The sequence below is a fragment of the Henckelia pumila genome, chromosome 3 (genome assembly GCF_033568475.1).
Source record: "Henckelia pumila isolate YLH828 chromosome 3, ASM3356847v2, whole genome shotgun sequence".
In the NCBI taxonomy this organism is placed as follows: domain Eukaryota; kingdom Viridiplantae; phylum Streptophyta; class Magnoliopsida; order Lamiales; family Gesneriaceae; genus Henckelia; species Henckelia pumila.
In genome coordinates, this window is record NC_133122.1 from 20,420,389 (window position 1) to 20,443,810 (window position 23,422).

At 32.1% G+C, this 23,422-nt stretch overlaps 3 protein-coding genes and 1 non-coding gene across 7 annotated transcripts; 3 read left to right on the forward strand and 1 right to left on the reverse strand.

The window, feature by feature from the left end:
- Window positions 1–1,164: 1,164 nt before the first annotated feature.
- On the forward strand, window positions 1,165–6,716 carry LOC140887911 (transcription factor MYB3R-3-like). 2 transcript variants are annotated; one of them, XM_073295511.1, is made up of 8 exons: window positions 1,165–1,275; window positions 1,989–2,199; window positions 2,876–2,927; window positions 3,079–3,136; window positions 3,630–3,724; window positions 3,935–4,038; window positions 4,530–4,658; window positions 5,460–6,716. In XM_073295511.1, the coding sequence occupies exons 2-8, from the start codon at window positions 2,054–2,056 to the stop codon at window positions 6,481–6,483; spliced, it is 1,608 nt and encodes a 535-aa protein (XP_073151612.1). In that variant the 5' UTR covers window positions 1,165–1,275; window positions 1,989–2,053; the 3' UTR covers window positions 6,484–6,716. The 2 variants fall into 2 exon arrangements, with proteins under 2 accessions (XP_073151612.1, XP_073151611.1); XM_073295510.1 differs by having other exon boundaries at window positions 1,170–1,284.
- An 870-nt stretch (window positions 6,717–7,586) lies between these two features.
- Window positions 7,587–8,787, reverse strand: LOC140892986 (transcription factor AS1-like). 3 transcript variants are annotated; one of them, XM_073302048.1, is made up of 2 exons: window positions 8,695–8,787; window positions 7,587–8,399 (listed from the first exon to the last, which is right to left on the reverse strand). In XM_073302048.1, exon 2 carries the CDS (start codon window positions 8,320–8,322, stop codon window positions 7,750–7,752), a length of 573 nt encoding a protein of 190 aa, XP_073158149.1. In that variant the 5' UTR covers window positions 8,323–8,399; window positions 8,695–8,787; the 3' UTR covers window positions 7,587–7,749. The 3 variants fall into 3 exon arrangements, with proteins under 3 accessions (XP_073158149.1, XP_073158150.1, XP_073158151.1); XM_073302049.1 differs by having other exon boundaries at window positions 8,690–8,763; XM_073302050.1 differs by lacking the exon at window positions 8,695–8,787 and adding an exon at window positions 8,599–8,679.
- Window positions 8,788–16,650: 7,863 nt separating this feature from the next.
- Window positions 16,651–20,012, forward strand: LOC140890556 (receptor-like cytoplasmic kinase 176). Its single transcript, XM_073298430.1, has 6 exons — window positions 16,651–17,220; window positions 17,725–18,053; window positions 18,475–18,610; window positions 18,762–18,904; window positions 19,043–19,166; window positions 19,281–20,012. The coding sequence occupies exons 1-6, from the start codon at window positions 17,163–17,165 to the stop codon at window positions 19,724–19,726; spliced, it is 1,236 nt and encodes a 411-aa protein (XP_073154531.1). The 5' UTR covers window positions 16,651–17,162; the 3' UTR covers window positions 19,727–20,012.
- A 790-nt stretch (window positions 20,013–20,802) lies between these two features.
- Window positions 20,803–20,875, forward strand: TRNAK-UUU (transfer RNA lysine (anticodon UUU)). The gene has a single exon. It is a non-coding gene; the product is annotated as a tRNA-Lys (tRNA).
- Window positions 20,876–23,422: the final 2,547 nt, after the last annotated feature.

Consider the following 23,422-nt stretch of genomic DNA (forward strand, 5'->3'; position numbering starts at 1 on the left):
AGATAATTAATTATTCCTAATAAAATAAATATGTAAAAATAATCGATTTGAAAATAACAAAAATTATTATTTTTAAATTCAAATTTATAAGCACGCAACATGTAGATATATATGTAGAACTTTTGTAAAGTGAGATAGAAGAAAAAGTGATAAATAATTAAAATAAATTTTTTCTTTTAAATTTACGCAAAACCTACTTCACAGCTCATAGGTCAATTTTATATGAGACATATATCCTATTCGATCTAACCCCTAAAATATATTATTTTTTAGGACAAAAATTACTTTTCATGGCAAATATGTGCATGATTGAGTTGTATGTGCAGATAGTATTGCCAATTTATAAAATAAAATTTAAAAGTGGGATGTTATTAACATTTTATAGAGTATAAATAATATTTTCTCTATACATGAGAAGATTTCATACAATTTGTATTCTATTACTTGGTTAGAAAAACATATTAGTTTTAATTTTATAATAGCATCAAATAATTTAAATCTATTTTGTGAAGCGTTTATTTGTTCATATTAAAAGTCTATGTGAAAATAATAAAAAAGTTCATATATTTAATAATGATGTCGTTTACTCTTTATTTTTAGTTTAACAAAAATAAACTACAATTAAAATTGATCAATTACTTGTTGGCAATTTCGGAGCAAAATATTAAATATTTGACACTATATAAACGTATGACTATGACCTCCAAAATTTTTGCCATAAATCCTCTCTTATCATTGTTTAAATTTTAATCTTGGAAACTAAATATTATATTCCTGGTTCTAATAATCTCGGCCGTCCGAATACGGCCCTAACCAATCCGACGGACTATAGTCAGCCACCGAAACAACAAACCACATTGATCGGTTACGACGCTAGATTCACTCCACAAAATCTCAGCCATCTTTTTCCAATCCAACGGTCAGTATTTACCCGGGAAGATTTACCCCCCATCAAAACATTCGGCACTTAACCAATGGCTGAGCTGCTTATGTGCCGTTTGAGGTTCAAACTTTTGCACCTAACGGGCCACGCAGAACCGTCAATCCCCGTCACAGTAATCTTCTCACATTCTCGCAGCGGAATGACTGCAGCCTAACGGCGCCGTTATCGACCCCTAATAAGTATTCGTTACATACAAAAGATCTACAAATATTTACTCGTCCTCTCTCTCACATTCAACGGGCAGGTATTTTTGCAGCTCGGGAATCTCTCTCTCTCAAGAGATTTTTCTGTTTTCTTAGGGTTTCGCGATTGAAGAAGATTATTATTTCTCGGTTCGTAAGGTTATTTATAATTTTTTAAAGGTTTTTGAGTTTTAATTTACATGAATTATTTTCTAGTTTCATTGAACTTGATGAATTAGGTTAATTGTGCTATTTATTCTTGTTCCTAGCTAGCTCTGATCAAGCGATGCATAGTGAGGTTTTGTTTTTCTGTGATTTGATGATTTTGGCTTTTGTTTTATGCTTTAGGTTTTTGGGAGATTATTTCGTGGTTTTTGGGATCCGAACTTGTCTTATTGTTTTGTTGTTTCCGAAATTATTTTTTAAGAAAAGTTTGGAGAATCTGTTTGTTGTTGATTATTTAATCAACTCGGTAATTCAAATATTAGATTGGTGAATCAGGGAAGTTTGATATATGATTGTTAAGCTGTGTTGGTGTTTTCTTAGTTCCAATTTCTATTTGCCTACTCTTTTGTTAATTTTTAGATGAGTGGTTTGCGGAATTTTATGTTGTGACTGCGTGCAAAATTAGAAATCGTCAGCTTGTGAAAATTGATCATTTATCAAACTGGTATATTTGATGAAAATGGCTTTTGATTCATAAGCTTTGTTTTGGTGTTACTGTAAGATTCTTGAATTTAATTTCTATGAATTTGCTACCAATTTCTTTTGAGTTTCTCTGTTTGATAAAATTGTGTATTTATCTGTTTAAGGAGCCCTGATTCATCAATGTACCATTACAATGACATTTTGTTTTTATATAGGTTTTGTTAGATTGGTGAAGCTTGAACTAGTTTGGATTTTGAAAGGTTATGAGTTTGAAGGACAAATGACAGAGGTGAAACCAGACGATTTGTTCGTTGAGAACAAGCAATCTACAGCTGCTTCAACCTCTTCTGTTTCTGAGAATGGTAGCAGCGCTGCTTCTATGCCTCCCGGCATCAGAAGTCCCATTAATGCTTCACCAGCTCATCGGTAATTTTTTTTTATGTCTTCTCATATTATGTTTTTCTGAGCAACATATTAGTTTTGTGGCTTGTTGCTGACTATGCAAATTACATTTGCCAGAAAAGTTTTTTTTCTTCTTTGAACTAAAGCTTTAGGATGTGCTTCACTCCAGGGATGATTTGCTTTACTATTCAACAGAGGGTTATACTTCTTGTTGGATAGATTCAATTGGCGGCTTTGGTCGACCAGTTGTTCAATTCTTTCACCATTGTTGTTCCACTTAGCCTTATCCCAGTGTAGTGGGGTTTTAGTGATAGGTTATGTTGGAACTTGAAGATCCTATTTAGTCAAATACCTAACAAACTCCTATCTTCTTTTCATTATATACATTCACCCATGCAACGTGCAATAACATAGTATAAGTTTTATAGAACGTTTCTGGGGAAATGAAATTTGCAACAATGAGATGCTATAATTGCCTAAGATGATAAAGCTATGTTACTCATTCATTTCTCCTTAATACCTACCAGCATTTGGGTCAGCGTGAAATTTGAAAATCGATTTAACAGCCTGATCTTATGTATTTTAGCAGTAGTTTTGCTTTTAAAGGTTATTGTTGTGTATATGTTGTTTCAATTTATTAAAAAACAGAAAGTCATAGATTAATGATCTGAAATTTAAGTGACATGACTTTGGTTCACAGACGAACTACTGGGCCAATTAGAAGAGCAAAGGGAGGTTGGACTCCGGAGGAGGTAATGCTTTTTTTATCAATCGGAGCTAAACAATATACAGATTTCAGAAGTTTACAGAATGATGTATCTGCTTGGTCAATTACTTTGAGACCCATTGATTCAAAATTTATGTGCTTAATATTTTAGGAGTGCCTCAATTATTTTTTTTTAGGATGATACACTAAAGAAAGCTGTCACGGCATTCAAAGGGAAGTCATGGAAAAAGATAGGTATAATTTTCTGTCTGATTTATGCATGATGCTATTTGCATTTTGTGTTCATATTCCTTACTTTCATTTGGAACATTTTTTTATTTAATTACGTTGTGGTGATGTTTTAGTATTATGGTTCACTGAAATTATATGAGTTAACCATATAACATTTGTTCATCAGAAGTAAACAGTAGACTTGAAATCTCCATTCATGGAATCTTGAACCAAAGGCTAATGCTTATTAATCTGTAGTTCAGAGATGGTTGTTTTATCATGATGTTATAGAAATTTTTATGGAGCATAACGGAAGACATTATAAAAAGTGAGGCTAAAAATTTAGTTTGATTCGTGCACATTCTTTTGGAGTTCTTTAAGTTAAAAATATTATGGCTCTAGTTTAACAAGAGCAACCTTTCTTTGAGTGGTTTTCCTTTAACATTTACGTTCAAAATGTATAGTTCATAAAATTTCTACTCATGTAACTTGTAACTCTAACGTGATGTGTATGTAGCTGAGTTTTTTCCACATAGATCAGAAGTGCAGTGCTTGCATCGGTGGCAAAAAGTTCTTAATCCTGAACTTGTCAAAGGCCCCTGGACTCAAGAGGTTGGTAGTTGAAGCCCTCCCACTCCTATCGGTGTCCGTTTCATTTTCAAATAATCTGTTATGGCCATTGAGCGTGGAGAAAATTGGGAAATATACCTGGTCAAACATTTTATTTAAAAAAAAAATACCTCCCCAAGTTTGTCATTTTTAAAAATAAATGTTGACCGAGATTATATGCGTGATTCTGCAACTGTGCTCTGCTACTTTCAGGAGGATGATACAATTTCGGAATTGGTGGCTAAATATGGACCTACAAAATGGTCGGTTATAGCAAAATCGTTGCCCGGTCGAATTGGAAAGCAATGCCGCGAGAGGTAACATTTTTAATGACTCATGCTCTTGATATGTTTTGGTATATAGTGTTGTTCATCCAAAGTTCTGCATGTGCATGTAAGTTTGTATAGATTCCTTGTAAATGTTAGATGTTTCTGTTACCAGTGCTCACGTTTGCCTTATAACTATGAAAGCAACTTGCATGTGCCGGCAGTGTCCTGTTTTTTTTCAGTCTGTCCAGTTAAAAAACTGATGATAAGTCAAGAGTATAGTGACTCAAAGCTTTGAAACTCTCTTGTTTAGAATTCAATGTAATATTCAACGGGCATCAAGTTAAGAATTTTGAGAAGTTGGGATATTTAATATTTGTAAGCTGTATACATTTTTTCGTTCATGCATTACCTATTAGTTTGTGAAGCAATTTCTGGAGTTCTTTGTTTAGTTATACGCGTTGGAGTTAAAATATTCTAATTCCATTGCATAAATTTGCATAAATTTGCATAAATTGAATCTCATTCCTGGGAAACTTCAGGTGGCACAATCATTTGAATCCAAACATTAAGAAGGACATCTGGACTATGGAGGAAGAACTTACATTGCTTAATGCCCACCGGGTTCATGGGAATAAATGGGCTGAATTGGCCAAACTTCTGCCTGGAAGGTATCGATATTACACTGCTATAGCCTATATCTATTTGTGTGGGGTAAAAGTGGCTTCATAGTTCATACTTTCATATGAGGTGACTCTTTGCTAGATGTACCGCGTATTAAGAAGAATGGCTCATCCTATATTTGTCTTTCAACATCTTTTCTGGTCGCTAATATTACCAATTTCACTACTTTCATTTTTTATTCCATCTTCCAGCAATAGATTCAAACCCCCATGAAAACTGAATTCATTTCAGATATATTAAAATATAGATATGCTGCTGGAGAGATTTAATGAAAGAATTGCAATGCAATTTTGATTAGGTCCTTGTTTCATACTCACCTTGTTTGCGCCCAGGTAGAGATGTTGTTTAGTTATTCCAAACTTTTGCCTCGTATTTGGGAGCTTTATTTTTTTAATTTCTTGCATGTACTTGCTTCAGTCGACAATTTTCATCACAGTGCTGTGCCATGTCCGTTGAACATGTATGATATGTCTCTTCTAGAACTATACTGGAAATCTAGTTTGAGTGTCATAAATTATATTTTTCTTGATTTTTTTTGCAAATGAGATTCTTGATTGCAAAAATAAAATAAAAAATCATACGACTGTACTTGACTAGTTAGGAAAAGACACGTTTCAGGTGGATTCATTTCTGTCTGTGTATCAAAGTTTGTTTTATGTTGGCCATGCCTTGTTATAAGAGGTAGGCTGCCGTTGTTTTGCACTAAAAGACTCAACCTTGCATGGTACTGTTTACTGCACGCATTGTATATTTTGCGTGAAACTTGTAACTGGCTGTAATCTGTGCAGAACTGATAATGCAATCAAGAATCACTGGAACAGCTCTCTGAAAAAGAAATTCGATTTCTATCAGGCTACCGGGAACCTTCCTACAGTTGCGAAACATATTAATCGAGATAGTGCCAGTGACATGAATAGAACTACTCTTAGTGGAGAACCGCCTACTGTTTCAAGTAGGGGGATGCATATATCTGTTTTAGAGTCTTCTGAAACCACTGATACACAGAAAGTTGAAGATGTAAAGGATGCAACAGATATCATGACGAAAAATCATGATTTTGCTTCCTCAACTCTTTATCTGCAAATTGAGTCTACCATATCTGAGAGCACTAATAGTGACACGATGCTATCAGAAGCAGCTAATATACAATCAAACAAGGAATCTAAGATTGAGAAGCAAGGAATATATGATGAGGCATGTGGCTACTATACATACAGCCCCGGATCACATTGGGACGTTCCTGTGCATGGAACACTACATTACGTGCCACCACAGTCGGACAGCCGTGCCCATTTAGATTTGAAAATTTCCAATAATCATTTAATTCAGTCTGAATCAGATGTTTTCCCCTCTACGCCTTCTAAAGCTTCACTTACTCCACCAAGTGTAGCAGGTGGAAGCAGGACTGAATTAACTCCTGAATCTATTCTGGAAATTGCTGCCAGAATGGCTGCGAGGAGCTTTCCAAATACTCCATCCATTCTGAGAAAGAGAAGGACTAGAACGCAGCATGGGGAAACAAGTTTGCCAAATGGCGAGAAAACTCATACGTCTGAGGAGGTGGGCTCACAAAACCTTAGTTTATGCTCGGATCATACATGCAAAGATGACACGAGCAAGTCCTTCAATTCATCTCCTCCGTATCGGTTAAATTCCACAAGGACTTCTGTTCTCACGTCTGTCGGGAAGCAGCTCAATTTTTCCCCTAACATGGAGCAAGACTGTCATCAAAATGATTCAAAATCAGTAGACCTGACAACCAGGCGAGTCCCTCCTGTAACAAAGTTCTACACACGTCAAAGACAAAGGTGATGTAATTGAATGCTTTTCTATTCGTGGCTGTAGCATAGACTCGAGCGAGGCCCTTGTTCTTATCCTTGAAAGCTGCACTTTCTATTAGCCCTCACTGCTGCTGTATTTCATTCTTCATAGCTGCTGATTTAGTGATATTCTTCTATTACTCGTTACTTCTCAGTTCTCACTTTGTACATTATATCGAATCATGATATTCCCATGTTTTGGCGATACTTTTGGAATACTAATTATTTAATTTGTTTCTCGGTTCGTTCTTGTCCTTCAGTTAAAAGAATCTCAGGTTTGTAAGTGATAAAAGATATGTGAATTGCTGCTGTTTTGATTGGGTATAACACACAGAGTATAATCAACATCCCTGTGGACCAAAGATTTAGAATGTTTCTGATGTTTATGTATATTTTTCTTGAAGAATGTACTTTACCAGGTTCAATTCCATATATAACGTCATACACGGTCTCGTTTGTTTAGTTGGGTTGATGAGATCGTATAATAAATAATATCCTGATTTATAAAATAGGACACGAAATAGTTAAAAAAATAATAACATACTTGGTAAGATTGGTTGTATCGAATCACTAATCATAAAGCAACTTTTAGTGATTACAATCTTCCAAGTTGAAACAATTTGCACATCAATTGCACAAAGACTGCACAGTTGTAGCACTTGACGTTTGGTGTGGGGGAGAATATAATAAAGTATTCGTGTTCTAATATAAAACTAATGAAACCATAAGAAAATATCAAACAAATGTGAGGAATTGTTTGAGGTCACTTGTTAGTGTACGATGAGTCGATGACAACGGAAAAATAAAAGGATTGATCATGCATATGCTCCCTCCAATAACCCACAATCGACAGTATTTGATATAATATAATTACACGCAGTGGCACGATTAATATTCAAATTTTTTTCCGTAAACAAAAATATGTCATAGTCCACTATACTTCCAAAAAAAAAACTTTTATGCCTTTTAGTTTTGTACACGAACACCAAAGTAAATGCATTGACATCTCCACAGTCGTTGCACGGCATTAGCACTCCATTTTTGACAGAAAATGAGACGACCAAAACTTGCATAAATTAACTCACTAATAATAAACTATCCATGCATTGTTTCTCCAACAAAACAAATATGAAACAAATGACATTAATCGACAGAATCTGAATCTGCAAGATATGATCTTTTGACATGAAACTTACTCCTTAAAGGATAGAGATTAGTATCATGTTAAATTCATTCCAAAAACAGAGTGGCTCTAACTCTAAGTTCCCATCTGTTTGAGAAATGTAGTTAGCCTCGAGTGCTTGGCAGCCCACTGGTCGGCGAGTTTCTGCTCTTTCGCCTCTGCTTCCCTTCTCAATCCTGCTAATTGTTCTCTATATTCGGCTTCGATTCGATCCAAACTAGCCCTTTGCTCTTCCCTGAGAGCTCTGACTTTTGCTTCTATGGCCTCCATTTTCTCCTTCCTTCTGCTAGCCTTCTCCGATTCCAACTGAAGTTGGACCCTTTTCAGTCTCCATTCGGCTTCTTTCTTATGAGCAACCCAAGATTGCTTCCCCTGTTCCAAGTCTTTGCAGCATTCGGCGAGTTCAGAAAGTAGTGGATTCTGATCTCCAGCCAGAGGATTGAACCCATGACACGCCAAAGTACCCATCATTGATCCATTAACTGGTATTGACATTGTAGTATCAGGCTGATGAGACCACGGAGAAAGGCTTAAACTCACAGATGGCGGTGTCGAGCTTAGACTAGCCAGCCATGGAGGAAGCACTTGGGGTGTTGGAGGGGGAGGCTGGTCAGTATATTGGAGAAATCTGCCGTTTGAAGTTGTCATTTTTCAGATTCTTGAGTTGTGGAAATGAAGTTTAATTTCTACAGTCAATTCTATGCAAGATTCTCCTTCTCCGTGAACTGAAACAAAAAAAAAAAAAAAAAAGAAGAAGAAAAAGTGAAAAATTTAGACACACACAACCCTCTCTATTCAAGATTTTCACACTTTTCTTGAATCTCTTGTGCTTTTATCTAAAGGAGAAGTACTCAAGAAAACGCAGGCACATAGCTATCAAAAGTGTGACAAATGGATCAAACACAAAACTTAATGCTTACGTACCATTGCAATTATGTTCAAGAATCAAGAAACCAGCAAGTTTTATTTATCCAAATCCCATTTCCTATTTTCTCATATTTGTTAACATATATACGTTACCTGTAAATCTGAAATGGCTACCCCTTTATAACTTTATAGCTTCAGCAAAGAAAGGTGATGAAGAAAAGACTCTGTGACTGTGAGCGAGCTCAGAATTGATGGATACAAGTACGTACAACTGTTTAATATATAAGATTATTATTTGGTTATTTATTTATTTTGAAAATTGCTGTTAGTTTTATTTTATGATTTCTAAATAAACATAACGTGACAAATCTAGTAAAGCTAATTTACGGAAAGTATTATGTTCTGTACGTGTTTGGATTCAGTTAATTGGTTTTATCATTTGCTGGTTTAATTTCCCATTTTTGTAAAAACTGAAAACATTCAGGTGACAGTCTATAATAATATTTCGATATTTTTTTTTTAAGAATTATATTCTCAATACTGGATGTCTCCACATATTTATTAGTAATACATGCACACAAAAAGATAGTTTATGTTATATATATAAAAAAAAGTATTTTTTTGAAATTGTAAAAATAAAGTTGAAAAATAGTATTTATAACTTATAAGTACTACATAATAAATTTAATGAAATATAAAAGAAATACATTTTTGTGCATCCATTAAAATAACCAATGGTTATTTTAAGGGCAATTTGCTAAAAAATCCCCAAATACAAACATGTTTTGCTTTGGGGTTTCTAGTCATAAAATGTGGTACAAAACAATACAAGATGTGGTACAAAACCATAAAATATGTGGTTCAAATTAACAAAAAATGTGGTACAAAAAAGTGGCTAAAAAGTGCAGAGCAAAACATGATTGCATTGGGGATTTTTGAGCAATTTGCACTTATTTTAAAGGATTCATACGTTATCATATACTATAGTCTATCATATATATAAAAAAATTTTAGCAAGGTTCGAATGAATTAACTATCTATTTTTCTCTTTTAAGGAAAGGAACTATCTTTAGAAAATGATCATTAATACAAAATAATTTCTCAATTTTTTTTTGAAAAAATAAAATAAAATTTCATTTTTTAATATAATATGATATACAAATGATAAATAGTAAAAGGGGTACGTGATGGCATTAAATGGTGAATTTGTGGGGAAGCCTGTAGTCCGGGTTTCACGGTACAAGGAGACGAATTTGATAAAGACAACTCCCTTACTCAGTATTATCAGTGATACGTTACATCTGTTTTCTCATTAAATGTAAATTTTATTTTTTTAAAACTTTAATTTATTTACATGTGGTTATTTTTTTTAGTGTAAAAATTAAAGAAAATTAGTGCTTATGTTCTTAACTTCTTTAGCTGGGTTTCTTTGTTCTTTTCTTCTTTTTTTTTTTTTAAGAGGTTTAGTTCTTTAGATTTCGAATTACATGTAAAACATATTTTTATTTGACTATCTAGAGAATAATATACTATAAAAAATCAAGATTTTTGCATTCAATTCTCATGTATTTATTATATTTAACATTTTTCTCTCTTATCAAGTGTAAAAACTCATAAAAATTATTTAAGAAATTGTATTAGTTCATTGTAACTTTTTCATGAAAAAATAAAGCATAAATTTGCATGTTGTAATTTGATTTTACATAGTTTGATTGGTAATAACTCACAATAATACAAAGATTGCAACACGGTTGCATGTTCAAAAAATTGCATTAGAAAAAATAAATTATATAATATATATTATTATATAAAAGTTGAGGACACTATAATAACCATCTTGAGGTCTAAGGACATCAAAATTAGTTATTTCATAATTACATTTTCCTATCAATTACGCACTAAATCTCTTTCACTCTTTCATGTTTTACTTTAAAAATATATATATAAATATAAAAAAACTTATCTTTCATACACACAAAACGTGTGCATTTTTTGCTAGTCATTATAAAAATTTAAAGACTTTGACGCTTATTTAATTTTCATAAGATAAAATACATATTTCCGGCATTTTCATGTAGAGTTTGATGTAAAACACTCATATATTTTTTATCATAGATAAATTATATTATATTTTATGCTAATTGATAGATATATACACAGCATGCCTCGTCAAAAGTCATTTATTACTATTATTGTCATAATAAATGAAGGTTTGTCATGTAATGTAGGCATGTTTGGTAATAGAAGTGGTTGATGTGGACATATCATTTAAATTAGTTTTTTTAACCACTCATCACTTTCTCAATTCCAAAAAAATTACTCTCTCCCTTCTTTCCCATGTCCCATGTAAAATATTAGTATGATTACTTTATTTTTTTTAATCAATATATATCCTTATTAAATATATTAAATACTTCGAATAATTTTTTATTCTATTAAAAACATTCACCAACTAATAGTAAATTTTTTCAAAAAAAAAAAAAACTAAAATTTTCATTTTGAGAAACTTTTTAATCTACATGATGAAAACACACATAAGTCACAAACTTAAATATATATAAGACCAAGACACTAGAATAAGTCGACAAGTATGATTAGCACTTGGTCAAGGGTTAGGTATTCTATTCTCCATATAGGAGTTTTTTTGGACTGTTTTATTTCATAGGAGTTGTCTGATATAATTTATCTGACTATCGTAATTTACAAACAATTACGTTAATTCGAAAATTTATCTAATATATACCAAAATAAAATAAAATAATCGACGAGTATGGTACAAAACGAGTCAGACTGGCAATATCCTATAGGGATCTGTGTGGAGGGATTGAGGTCGGGTTAATAAATCGGATCCTCTATTTGAACCTGAATTTCTGACCCCTCACCCAAACTGGTCCGGTTATTAGGAAACATAGCCAGTCCTTCCTATTTTCATTTGGATTTTTCAGTGTTCACACTTTCGGCATCTCGAAAAAATTATATTTTAACAAATTAAATCGTAACGTTTTTTTTTTGGAATTTGGGCTTGGGCATACTTTTTCACAATCAAACTGCTTCCAGGCCCATGTAGTTAGTCGGCGTTGGGCTTAAGCTCGGGTCCGATCCATTATTAGTATCCTGCGACGCCAACTCTCCGGTAAGATCAACGACCAGGATTGACCCTCTTATCCTGTCGGCCGGAATCGACTTTTTCCTAGTTCGAATTTTGGCACGACCCATAGGAAAAATTAGTTTAATGGCAATTTGTTGGATGTCTAGTTTGAATTTATCTATTTGTTTGGCCTCATTCTACTAAACACATGTCCATTGGTGGATTTAGCAACTGTTTAGTTTAGTAAGCATTTTGTTGCAAAATTTTAGTTGTATTTGTAATTTAGTAACATATGTGAAAAAATCTATACATCATTTTTTAAATATATAATATAATATAGGGAAAATTGCATATATTACCCTTGAGAAATCTCGGGTTTGCTGATAATCCCCTATGAAAATTTTTTAAGCTAGTAACCCCTTAGATTCTAGATATGTAGCAAACAAACCTTTACAACTAAAAAATGACGAATATACCCCTACTTAAAAATGATTAAATTAATTTTTTTAATAATTTTATATTTAATTGAATAAAATAATCAAATTTTAGTTAAATAACTATGAAAATTATATATAGTTATTTTATATTAATATTTTCATTTTTTAAATAGGGGTATTTTCGTCATTTTTTCATTATTTTTAGCTGAAAATGGTGTGCATGATACATATCTAAAATCATAGGGGTTATGAACTTAAAAAACTTTCATATAAGATTATCAACAAACTCAAGATTTCACAAGGGTAATATATGCAATTTTTCCTAATAAATTAGCGAACAATAATATTTCGAAGATGATTAATTTATCTTTCCTTGTTCTTGTTAGTTGGCGTGGAATTTTTTGGAACCCTGAATTGTTTTTGCAGGCAGCCAAATTAATCATGTGTTGATCTTAGTCATCTAGGACCCCACCCACTAGCATATTTCTTTTTCACACGTTACTTTATTTTAAATTTAAATTAGAGATTTCAAATAATAATTAATCCATTGCTGTATTCGATATATTTCCGAAGTAGCTATATGATTTTTATGCAAATGATGGAATCATTTTGTTCAAGAGATTAATTATTCCAAATGGTTAACGTATTTTATTAAGCGTGAGGTATCTAGGGTGTTTATCGATCGATTTAGTTTTAATTTGTCCAAATTCGGTTTGATTTTCCGATTTCCGATTTATGAAAAATGTAATCCGAAGTCAAACCGTTTTACTCCAGTTCAGTTCGGTTATGTATTATAATGGACCGGTTTATACGGTTAGGTTTGTTCGATTTGATTAATACATAACACAATAAAATATAGAGTTGTTCATCGGCCGGTTCGATTTCGTTTTCGGTTTTTTATTTTATTTTTTTTATTTTTATTTTAGAAATATATAATCCGATATTCGAACTATTTTTATTCGATTCGGTTTGGTTTTCTACCTAAACGGTTCGATCATTTCGGTCGGTTATTTTGATTTTGATACGATTATTAAAATTAATAATATAAATATATTGTAAAATATAATATGTTATCTTTATACATGATTTATTAATAAAAATTTTAAAAATAAATTCTAAATGAATTACATAAACAAAAATCAAATAAAAATTACATTAAACAACCATCAATTAATCAACTATGAATTAGGAAAACAACAATGAATTACATAAACAATAATCAACTAAAAATTATTCAAAATAATTATTTATTCATTGAATATAATCTCATAACATATATAATATAAATAAAATTACTATTTAATGAAATTTCGGTTTTTTCGATCGGTTCGGTTTTGACATATATAATCCAAAATCGAATTAAATAAACTTCGGTTTTAAGATTTATATTCGAATTACAAAATACGATTTTCGATTCGGTTCGGTGTTTGACTTTTTCGGTTTGAATTTACGATTTTTTTCGATTTTATCCGAAATTTGAAAGCCCTTAGAGATATCTATATATAAACTGTGTTTATGATGTGATGCTGATTTTTTCCTAATTTTTTCTTTTTAGACCTATGCACCCTCTCTCAAAATCCATTTCTTATCTACTTCTCCCACCCTTTTTTTCTCATCCATTCTTTTATCCTTTCACTTCTTATCAATTTCTGATTAAAACTGATTTTCAATCACAAAAAATAAATTTTTGATAGATTTGAAAAAAAATTAAAACCAAAATCTACAACACAAAAAAAGACAAGGATAAATCAAGTATTTTAAAATTTAAAAAATTATTAAATAAATAATATATTTGTTAGGAAATAAAATATCTAAGTTTCGGTATTTAACAAAACAATTGTTCTCATCAACAACAGTAGCAGAAGCCGCGAAACAAAAACAGAAGCAGAAGCAGAAGCAGTAGCAGTAGCAGAAGAGCTTAACAAGGAATAACAAACAATAAATAGAGAGCAGCAAAAAATAAGAAAGAAAATCAGTAAACAAACAAATCAAACAGAGCAGCAGAAGCAGAAGCGCTTAAAAGTAAAAAAGCAGAAGCAGAAGAAGAATTACAACAGACCGAACCAGGTAAATCTATTACCTAAAGGTCTCTGAGTACACCGAGTAGACTCAGATTTGTGCAGTCACAATGTACCTTCTTACAGTGAACTAAAGGACAAGAAAACGACTATAACAGATGTATTTGAATCAAAGATGACTGTTATCTTGTACATATAAATAGAGACCACAACATACAGAAAAATTGACCGGCTTATAAGAACTCACACCACTTACAACTCAGCAACGAGCAACTGAACACTTTCAGTTGTTACATGCATACAAGAAGAGTTCGACGCTTACATAAAAGATCATATACAGAAGCCGAAGAACACTAGCACACACATCAAGATATATCAAATCTCTTAGGATCACTTTGTGTTACGTGTTGAGTTGTGCAAACTCTGTAAACTAATCAGTTGAGTGAACTGACCAAAACACTCTTGTAAGATAAGTCGAGAACTGATTTGTTGAGTCTAGAAGTCTCAGTTGTAGGCAGTAGAGTAAGTCCTAGCTGAGATGGAGTGTTGCAAGGGTTGTAATACTCAAAGTTTTCTAGTAGTACCTTCTGACAGAACCAGAAGAAGGGGTGACGTAGGAGCAGTTGAGTCTCTGAACATCCAAAAACAATCTACTGTGTTATTTATTTCTTTTTACATTCACAAACCAGTAGAACCAACTGATGCATACTAATCTCCTAGTTGACCTCTTTCCACACAAGTATAGTTGTTGGTCGACTTCTGAGATCCAAGATAAATGAGAGTTCAGTTGCTCACACTACTGAACTCATTAAGCAGCAAAGAGCTACTGCCTCTAAAAAATCAGCATCAGAACAGTAGTGACTCACTACTTGTCTACCCAGTAGCAGTAGCAATTCGATCCTCACAATATTATATTTATATATCATGATTCACACATGTCACGAGTGTGCTCAGTAGCTAGTGTATATAAACACACACACATATAATCAAATTAAATATATATGATCTTTCTATCTCAATGTAATGACTTAAGAATGATAATTTTTGTTCGTGTAAAATTCATCCATGTGATTCTTAAGTGGTGATCGAGTTGATGAAGTAGGATAAGATCAATATTTTTTTCAAACGAGCATGTCGTAGATAGTTTTTGCATCGCTTACTTGACTAACATAATTTGTATGATAGTATGAAGGTTTATATAGTGCACGACAAAAAATAGCAACGACTAACAATGTATTGTTGCTGAATTATATTCATTGAATTTTTTTTACAAAATGATAGGGACCTCATATTGTTTAGAAAGATCCAGGAAATCAATTGAAATAATACGAAGTTTTGTTTTTTTGGATAGAACATAGACTCACCCGTAAAAGTCGCGCCAAAATACTTGTAGAAAACTTCATTATTTATAGCATCAAACGATCAACATCAAAGTTAAAAAAAAAAAAGCAAAGGCGTAATAAAAATGATAGGCACATATTCAGTCATACTTCTATCAAATTAATTAATTAAACCGACATACAATAATTAATATCTATGTACAAGTTAATAAATGCGTATTTATCGCTATGCAAAGTGCAAACATTTGCGCCGTCAATTTCCTAGGATTTCCATAAATTCCGTGTGTCGCTATAATAATAATAATAACAACAAATAATAATAATAATAATAAATATTATATTATTATTATTACTACATGATGATTATGATTATTTATTCTTTTTTTTTTTTTGAAATTTTTATGATTATTTATTCTGTTGTCCTAAACTAGTGCGAAATTTTAAAATGAAACGTGTATTCTAAACTAAAAATTTATTTTTTGCACATATACGTACAGTATAATAATTTCAATTATATAAAAGTTTTTCGTTAAATAATGGAAATTAAGGATGAATTGTACGTATAGCAAAAATATAACATGAAAATAGATGAAAATATTCGATTCCATACTTCTACAAAATAATTGCAACCAATAAACATGCTACGGAGATAGAGTCGTAAACGACTCAAAACGGTTCATGAACTTTTCGAGCTAGTTCGATAAATATTTTATCAATATTCGAAGTTATCGAATTCGAATATATTCGAATTTTTTTCAAACCAAACTCGAATGAAAATTATGTTGTTCGATAGTTCAAAAAAACCATTCACGATATTTTTAGTATTTTATTAATATAATATAATTATATATCTTTAAACCTTTATTATTTGACTTTAATGTTCTGTTAAAAGAATCTCCATAATCACTTATTTTTAGAGTTACAAACACTACCTTTTGTTAAAAAAATATCCATAATCACTTATTTTTAAAAGTTGCAAACACTATCTTAATATAACCTTTTTAATTTTTTACTAATACTAAGAATATATATATTTTTTAAACAAAGCTCCATAAATTAATGTGTTTATAATTCCAAGGTATTCTTGCTCAAGCTTATCCCTAGTCCACGTGAAGCACACAGCAAATAACAAATAAATTAATTATTAACCATAAATTCCATTAATAATGAGAAAAAAATAGAGAAATATTCCGACCCACCTCAAATTTGGAGTCCATTGAAAAGACAAGAAGCAGGTCAATCTGGAATACCACAGAGGTCTAAAAAGGCTTCTTTGCATGTGATCCTCTTGCCAGGAAGGAGGCCTTTGGTTGATTTTAAATTTTCGAAAGCACTCAAAATCCCACGTAGGAGAACCATTTAATCAGCTATACTTCATCTTCCTGTGCTGTTTCTCCACGAAAGATCTCATCTTTTTGTTCCATTTTGTAATCAACTATAAATCTGTTTTAAACTTTGAAGAGAGAGGATTGGTCATTGGTGAGCTTGGCGGCTAGCACCTACACCTACCTTTTAGATAGAGAAAACAAGGAAATCGAAGGGATTCTGATTAGATCCAGGCTGCCACTTTTGTTTGCTTCACTTAATTTGAGCATGTAATAAAACATATGAAATCTTGTACTGGATTTGGGATTTGAGGCTTCTTTTTTTGTGACCTGTTTCTTTGAACTGCCACGAGAATTTGGGCAATTGTTATTTTTGTTCTTTTTGCCTTTTTGGAGAGTTATTTGGAATTTTGATGGGGGTTTGCTGGAGCAACCAGATAAAGGCTGAGAGCCCTTTTCACACTGGTACAGGTATAGTTCGAATCATCTTCTCCTGTTTTTAGTTTCTTGATTTATTGAAGGAAAATAATCGTTTGTTTCACCTGAGAAAATGAGGCCGTAGTTTGAAATTCTTTTTATTTTTCTTGAAAAACTGATGATGTTTTCTTTATTTTTTATTTTTTATTTTGACGAATATGAGGATTCTCGCCTCCGCTAGATATTGTGGATTTGTTTGTTAGTATTTCGTGAATTAAATAGATTTTGCTGTTTTAATTTTTGTAACTTTATCATCTTGTATTCCATACATATGTTTCTCTCATTCAGAATTTGTGTCTGTTTTGCTGATCCATAGTTGCTAGTTCAGTAATTGTTGGTCGAAGACAGGTCTACCACTAATTTGAAATTAACTATGACAAGTCTCCCTTGTTTTTGGGAATTTATTTGACAAATTTCTATTGTCCTGTTGAAAACTGGTTGGTAAATTGAAGTTTCATTAGTTATCCTTAATTTCTACCTCTCTTGGAATATATGAAGGTGTGAATTCATCGAAAATGGCCAGTGGAGATGGGACAGAGTTGAGTAATTCAAGTAGCAAAGCTTCATCTGCATCAGTACCTCCGACTCCTCGAAGTGAGGGTGAGATATTGCAATCTTCAAACTTGAAAAGCTTCACATTCAATGATCTCAAGGCTGCCACAAGAAATTTTCGGCCCGACAGTGTATTAGGAGAAGGGGGTTTTGGTTCGGTTTTCAAGGGATGGATCGATGAGCAGTCCCTTGCTGCAACGAGGGCCGGCTCTGGTATTGGGATAGCTGTTAAGAGGCTGAACCAAGAAGGGTGGCAGGGACACAAGGAATGGCTGGTATGTAACGATTGTCTCCTGTTATTGTTACGAATCTTCTAAAAAAACTAACTTGTAGTAGTATAAATGTATCCAGGAAAAGCACAACACATGAACTACATGTGACTCGGCTGTAAAAAGCTATATTCACAGCATAATGCTGAGAGTGCTAAAACTCTTATTCACCATTCTCATTTCTGATTAGAGTTTTCACTAATAGCCTCTTTATGCAAAAATTCATTAGGTTGATAATGTGCAATCTTACGAATAAATAAATCATAGCAAAGACATATTGTAATCTTAATAGCATTAAATTTGATTCCAGAATAAGTTTGTCGATTTAAAGGATTAACCGTTTGTAATCGTTAACGCGGATGGTGTAATGAACTCCCACAATTTTTTTTTAATACATTTTATTGATGTTGTTCTTTTGGATTAACAGGCAGAAATCAACTATCTTGGGCAGCTCCGCCATCCTAATCTTGTAAAATTAATCGGTTATTGTTTAGAGGACGAACAGAGGCTTTTGGTGTATGAGTTCATGCCAAAGGGTAGCATGGAGAATCACTTATTCAGGAGTGAGTTTCACATATTCTGACAGTATTCTGACAGGATTTTGCTCATATAATCTTTGCACATTTCGTTTGTTGTGATTGGAAAATAATGTTTGTTTGTGAAAATATTGTCAAATTGAAAATCTACTGATAGAATGTTATCATCTCAAATTAGGAGGTTCTTATTTCCAACCACTTTCCTGGAGCTTAAGAATGAAAATTGCACTTGGTGCTGCAAGAGGACTCGCCTTTCTTCATGGTGCTGAGACGAAAGTGATATATAGGGACTTCAAAACTTCTAATATCCTGCTTGATTCAGTATGCATTTTCAATTTTTGTGTCTATTATATAATTTTGAATGGCCAGTTCAATGTTTGAATAATGCAAAGTATATTCTTGAGACAACAAATTGCTTAATGCGTTGTGCTCCTTGTTTTTCCCTTCCATAATTTGTAGAACTACAATGCAAAACTTTCTGACTTTGGGTTGGCGAGAGACGGCCCAACTGGAGATAAGAGTCATGTATCTACACGAGTGATGGGAACTTATGGATATGCTGCTCCAGAGTATCTTTCCACAGGTATGGATGGCATGCCAACTCAGAGGCTCTACTCGTTTCATTAATCTAGGAACATTTTTTCGTAAACTTTTTCGATACCTTTTCTCTGAATTAGCCAATTTCTTTGTTATTAAGGTCATTTAACTGCAAAGAGCGACGTATACAGCTTTGGTGTGGTACTATTAGAAATTTTATCTGGTAAGAAAGCCATAGACAAGAATCGTCCGTCAGGGGAACACAATTTAGTTGAGTGGGCGAAACCTTACCTCACCAACAAGCGTAGGATATTTCATGTCATGGACACCCGTCTTGAAGGGCAATATTCTTTGGGACATGCCATGAAGGCAGCTAATCTCGCACTCCAGTGCCTGAGCATGGAGGCAAGATCGAGGCCGAATATGGACAATGTGGTAACCGTGTTAGAGCAACTGCAGGACTCGAAGGGCACTTCAAAAAACGGGCAAAGGGAAAACCGGAGCAATAAACCAAGCCAACCGAATGTTGAACATAAGTCTGGTAGGACCAACGCTGAAGGAAAACGTTCACCAATGGCTTATCCGAGACCGTCTCTTTACACATAAAGCTTCTTCAGCTTAAAGGTGATATTAGCAAGAACTTGTACGTGATATGTATCCATTTATGTGAAGCTTTGTATAGTTTTGTTTTCATGGTTATGCTTCTTTTTGTACTCGGACAAGATTTATGAGCACCCAGCTTTTCCTGTTCGAGGATTTTGATGCAGACTAGGAAATGTTCTAGAATCAACTTTGTTTTGGCGATTGTGTAACTCCTATCATGTTTTGATTATTGAAAAATATTACATCAATTTCAGCTATGTAAAGTTGAACGTTTGTTATTTTAACAAAAGTTATAGCAGATGGTTATGATGTAATTCTAATCTTTTAAAACATGCAACAACTCAAACGTCTTAGACTTAATCGTTCTTCTAACAGAGCCAATTATTGTACATCAAAATTCTTCAATATTCAAAAAGTTGATTAAGTTGACCGAAACTTGATATTAAAACAAGTACTGGCTGCATTTTTCTTGCTCATTTAACAAATAAAAAGAAACGTAATTTATTGGACCTTTTCAAGGATTAAGATGTTACAACATACATATGATGAGAAATGCCTAATCATATAATATATATCATGTAAAGGGCCAATTAAAATAACAGATATTGTCGCCGAACGTAGCACGGATCGACTTTTTACAAGATTTTTTTGTGTTAAAAACAAATGTTTGTGGGAGTAGGAAGGTGGATACAAAGTTGTTATGGGGTGATATGTTACTACCTTTTGACACTCTTTTTAACATTATTGCATAGATGAAAGAAGACAAGTCAGCGTAATTTGACTTTATGAATACAAAAGAGTAAGAGCAAATATAATTGGAATCAAGAAATTAATGGCACCACCCCAATAGTGAAGTGGGGTTAGTTATGAATTAATAAATCTTCCACTTATACCCGCAATCATGCTTGCTGCTTAATCTACAACCTTATAGTTTTAAAAATAATCGAAAGGACGAAAGGGATACTTTTCAGTCTTAAATTTCGTCGCAGTTATTAATTGCAAATGAACTTTTTGGCAACTTGCTTTTGGTTCTTTACTTATTAGGCGTTAAATTATATTTTTCGAGAACATAGAAACAAGCCGTCTTAGCTCAGCTGGTAGAGCGCGTGGCTTTTAACCACGTGGTCGTGGGTTCGATTCCCACAGACGGCGTTGAATTATAGTTTTTATTATTTTATGATTATTATTTATTATATTATATGATTTGCGTTGAATTATAGTTTTTATTATTTTATGATTATTATTTATTATATTATATGATTTAAAAAGCGGCGTTATTTCGATTCCCAGATACGCCGTCTCTTATTATTATTTATTTATTGAAATCTATTTTTATTTTATTTTAAAAATATAAAACTTAAATTTATAAATAAGCCCTTTTTATTTTTCCCCTAACTTCCTCAATGGTTGTGAACAAGACCTTTTTTTTTTTTTTTTTGACAAATTGAATAAGACCTTTTCAAATTCATATTTATCACAATTTCTCGTCAAGTAATAATTGAGTGCATGCCCACAAATGTAAATAATTCATTTTCTTAATTGTTTTTATTATCCATCTAGAGTTTGAAAAAAAAAAAATTATACTTCATCTGTCTCACTCATTTTATTTTTCATCCATTCCAAATATATAATTTAGATTCCGTATTTAATGTTATCTCTTCTATTTTTATTTTTATTTTTTACCAAATTACACATATTAAATTAAAACCATCAACTAATTGCACAATTATTTTATTCTATTAAAAAAATTCATTAAACAAGGTAAAATTGAATTTTTTTTCCTAATATTTACTTTCAAAAATACACTCTTAATCTATGTGAAAACACTTAAACACACACTTCTCTGTATCAACGAGACGAATGTGTAGTATCTTAAAAAAATTGAGTCCAATTTTTTGAATTGATTTTATTTTTTTAAAAAAAAGTTTTGATGTTTGGATAAAAATTGAAAAATATTATAATTTTTATTTTTTTTAATAGTAGTAGAAACAGAATCTAAAAAACCATAAATTCTAGTTTCTAAAAACACCTTTTAAAGTTATTTTAAAACAGTTTCGTAACCTAATAGTAATGTTTCGTTTAGACAAATACTTATAAAATATTTTTATACAAAAAGTTCTTAAAAAATATTTTCAAAGTTGTTTTAAGAACAAATAAGTGTTTGAACTAGGGGTGGTTCGGTACGATATACCGCATACCGTACCAAAAATTTTGATACCGATACTGTATCAAAAATTTCGGTATACCGACACATAAACCCATATCGATACCGTACCGAATACCAAAATTCGATACGGTATCGGTATGATACCGTGTATACCGAATTTTTTACACTATTTTTTTAAAAAAATATTGGTATACACGGTATCATACCGATACCGTGTATATCGATTTTTTTTTCGGTATACCGAAATACCAAAAATTCAAAAATCTTATACCGATACCGATACCGAAAATTTCGGTACGGTAAATTTAAGGTATACCAAAATTTTCGATATTTTCGATTTTTTTTCGGTACGGTAAAGGCGGTATGACGGCATTTCGGTATTTTTTGCCAACCCTGGTTTGAACACCACATTATACAAACGTTTGAAGAAAAAAATGTTTTGATTTCCATCATTTGCTTTCATTTCTAAATATTAAACAAATGCTTCTTTTAAAAAAAAAAAAAAAAACTATACATCGATAACAGTTTTTTTCAAAAACGTTTTACAAAAATCACATCCAAACATGTATTATTTAAGCTTTTTTAAAACTTATAAAACACTAAAAATATTTTAAAAATATGTATTTAAACGAAACCTAATTTTAATTTTTTAAAGTATACTTTTAGTCCATGGAATCTTTTAATTTTCTAACCAAACATACTCTTATTATACAGGATGATGCATGATGCATAATCTAAATATGATAAATCAACATACTTGAACTAATTATATTGGACAAAATAAAGATGATTAATCCATCTATGTTCTTATCATTCACACTAAGCGGTGTCTTAATGTTCAATCTTCCTTTGTGCTATTCCAACACTAATCTAGACTTAATTTGAATGATATTTCCATTATACTTCCATATAAGAAATATATATGATCGATCATCATTGGCTAATTAACCGTAAAAATTGTGAATAGAATAAAAAAATTGCAAAAAAAGAAAAGAAAAAAGGGGAAAATATTGTTTCCATGCATGTCAAATATATCATGGAAGTTTAATTAATCAGTTAATTTCTTTTCCTAAATTTTCTTGATGTTGTAGACCCATGCAAATTGATCGGCAACTTTAACACGCCCTTATGTCTATAATTGCATATTGATCATAATTTCGCCAATGAGGTTTTGGTCTAGTGGTCAAGACTGAGGCCCTGATACCACGAGGTCTCAGGTTCGATTTCCGCTGATTGCGGGTAGATTTTTTAATTTATTTAGGTAAATTTAGCTAATTTCTTAGCTCGAGACGCAATATGATATAATTTCGATATTCGATGCAATTTGTACTAAAAAAAAAACACGCTTCTATATCTGTAAACCGAAAAATGGAGAAATATACACTCACAATTTCGTATCCAAAGCGCACCCATGCATGCAAATTGATAGGACATTAAGCAAGATCTACGTGATAAAATATAATCAACGAAAATGATATAACCGGATCTGAATACATAACACCCATAGTACTACCTACTATTACCATAGTTTG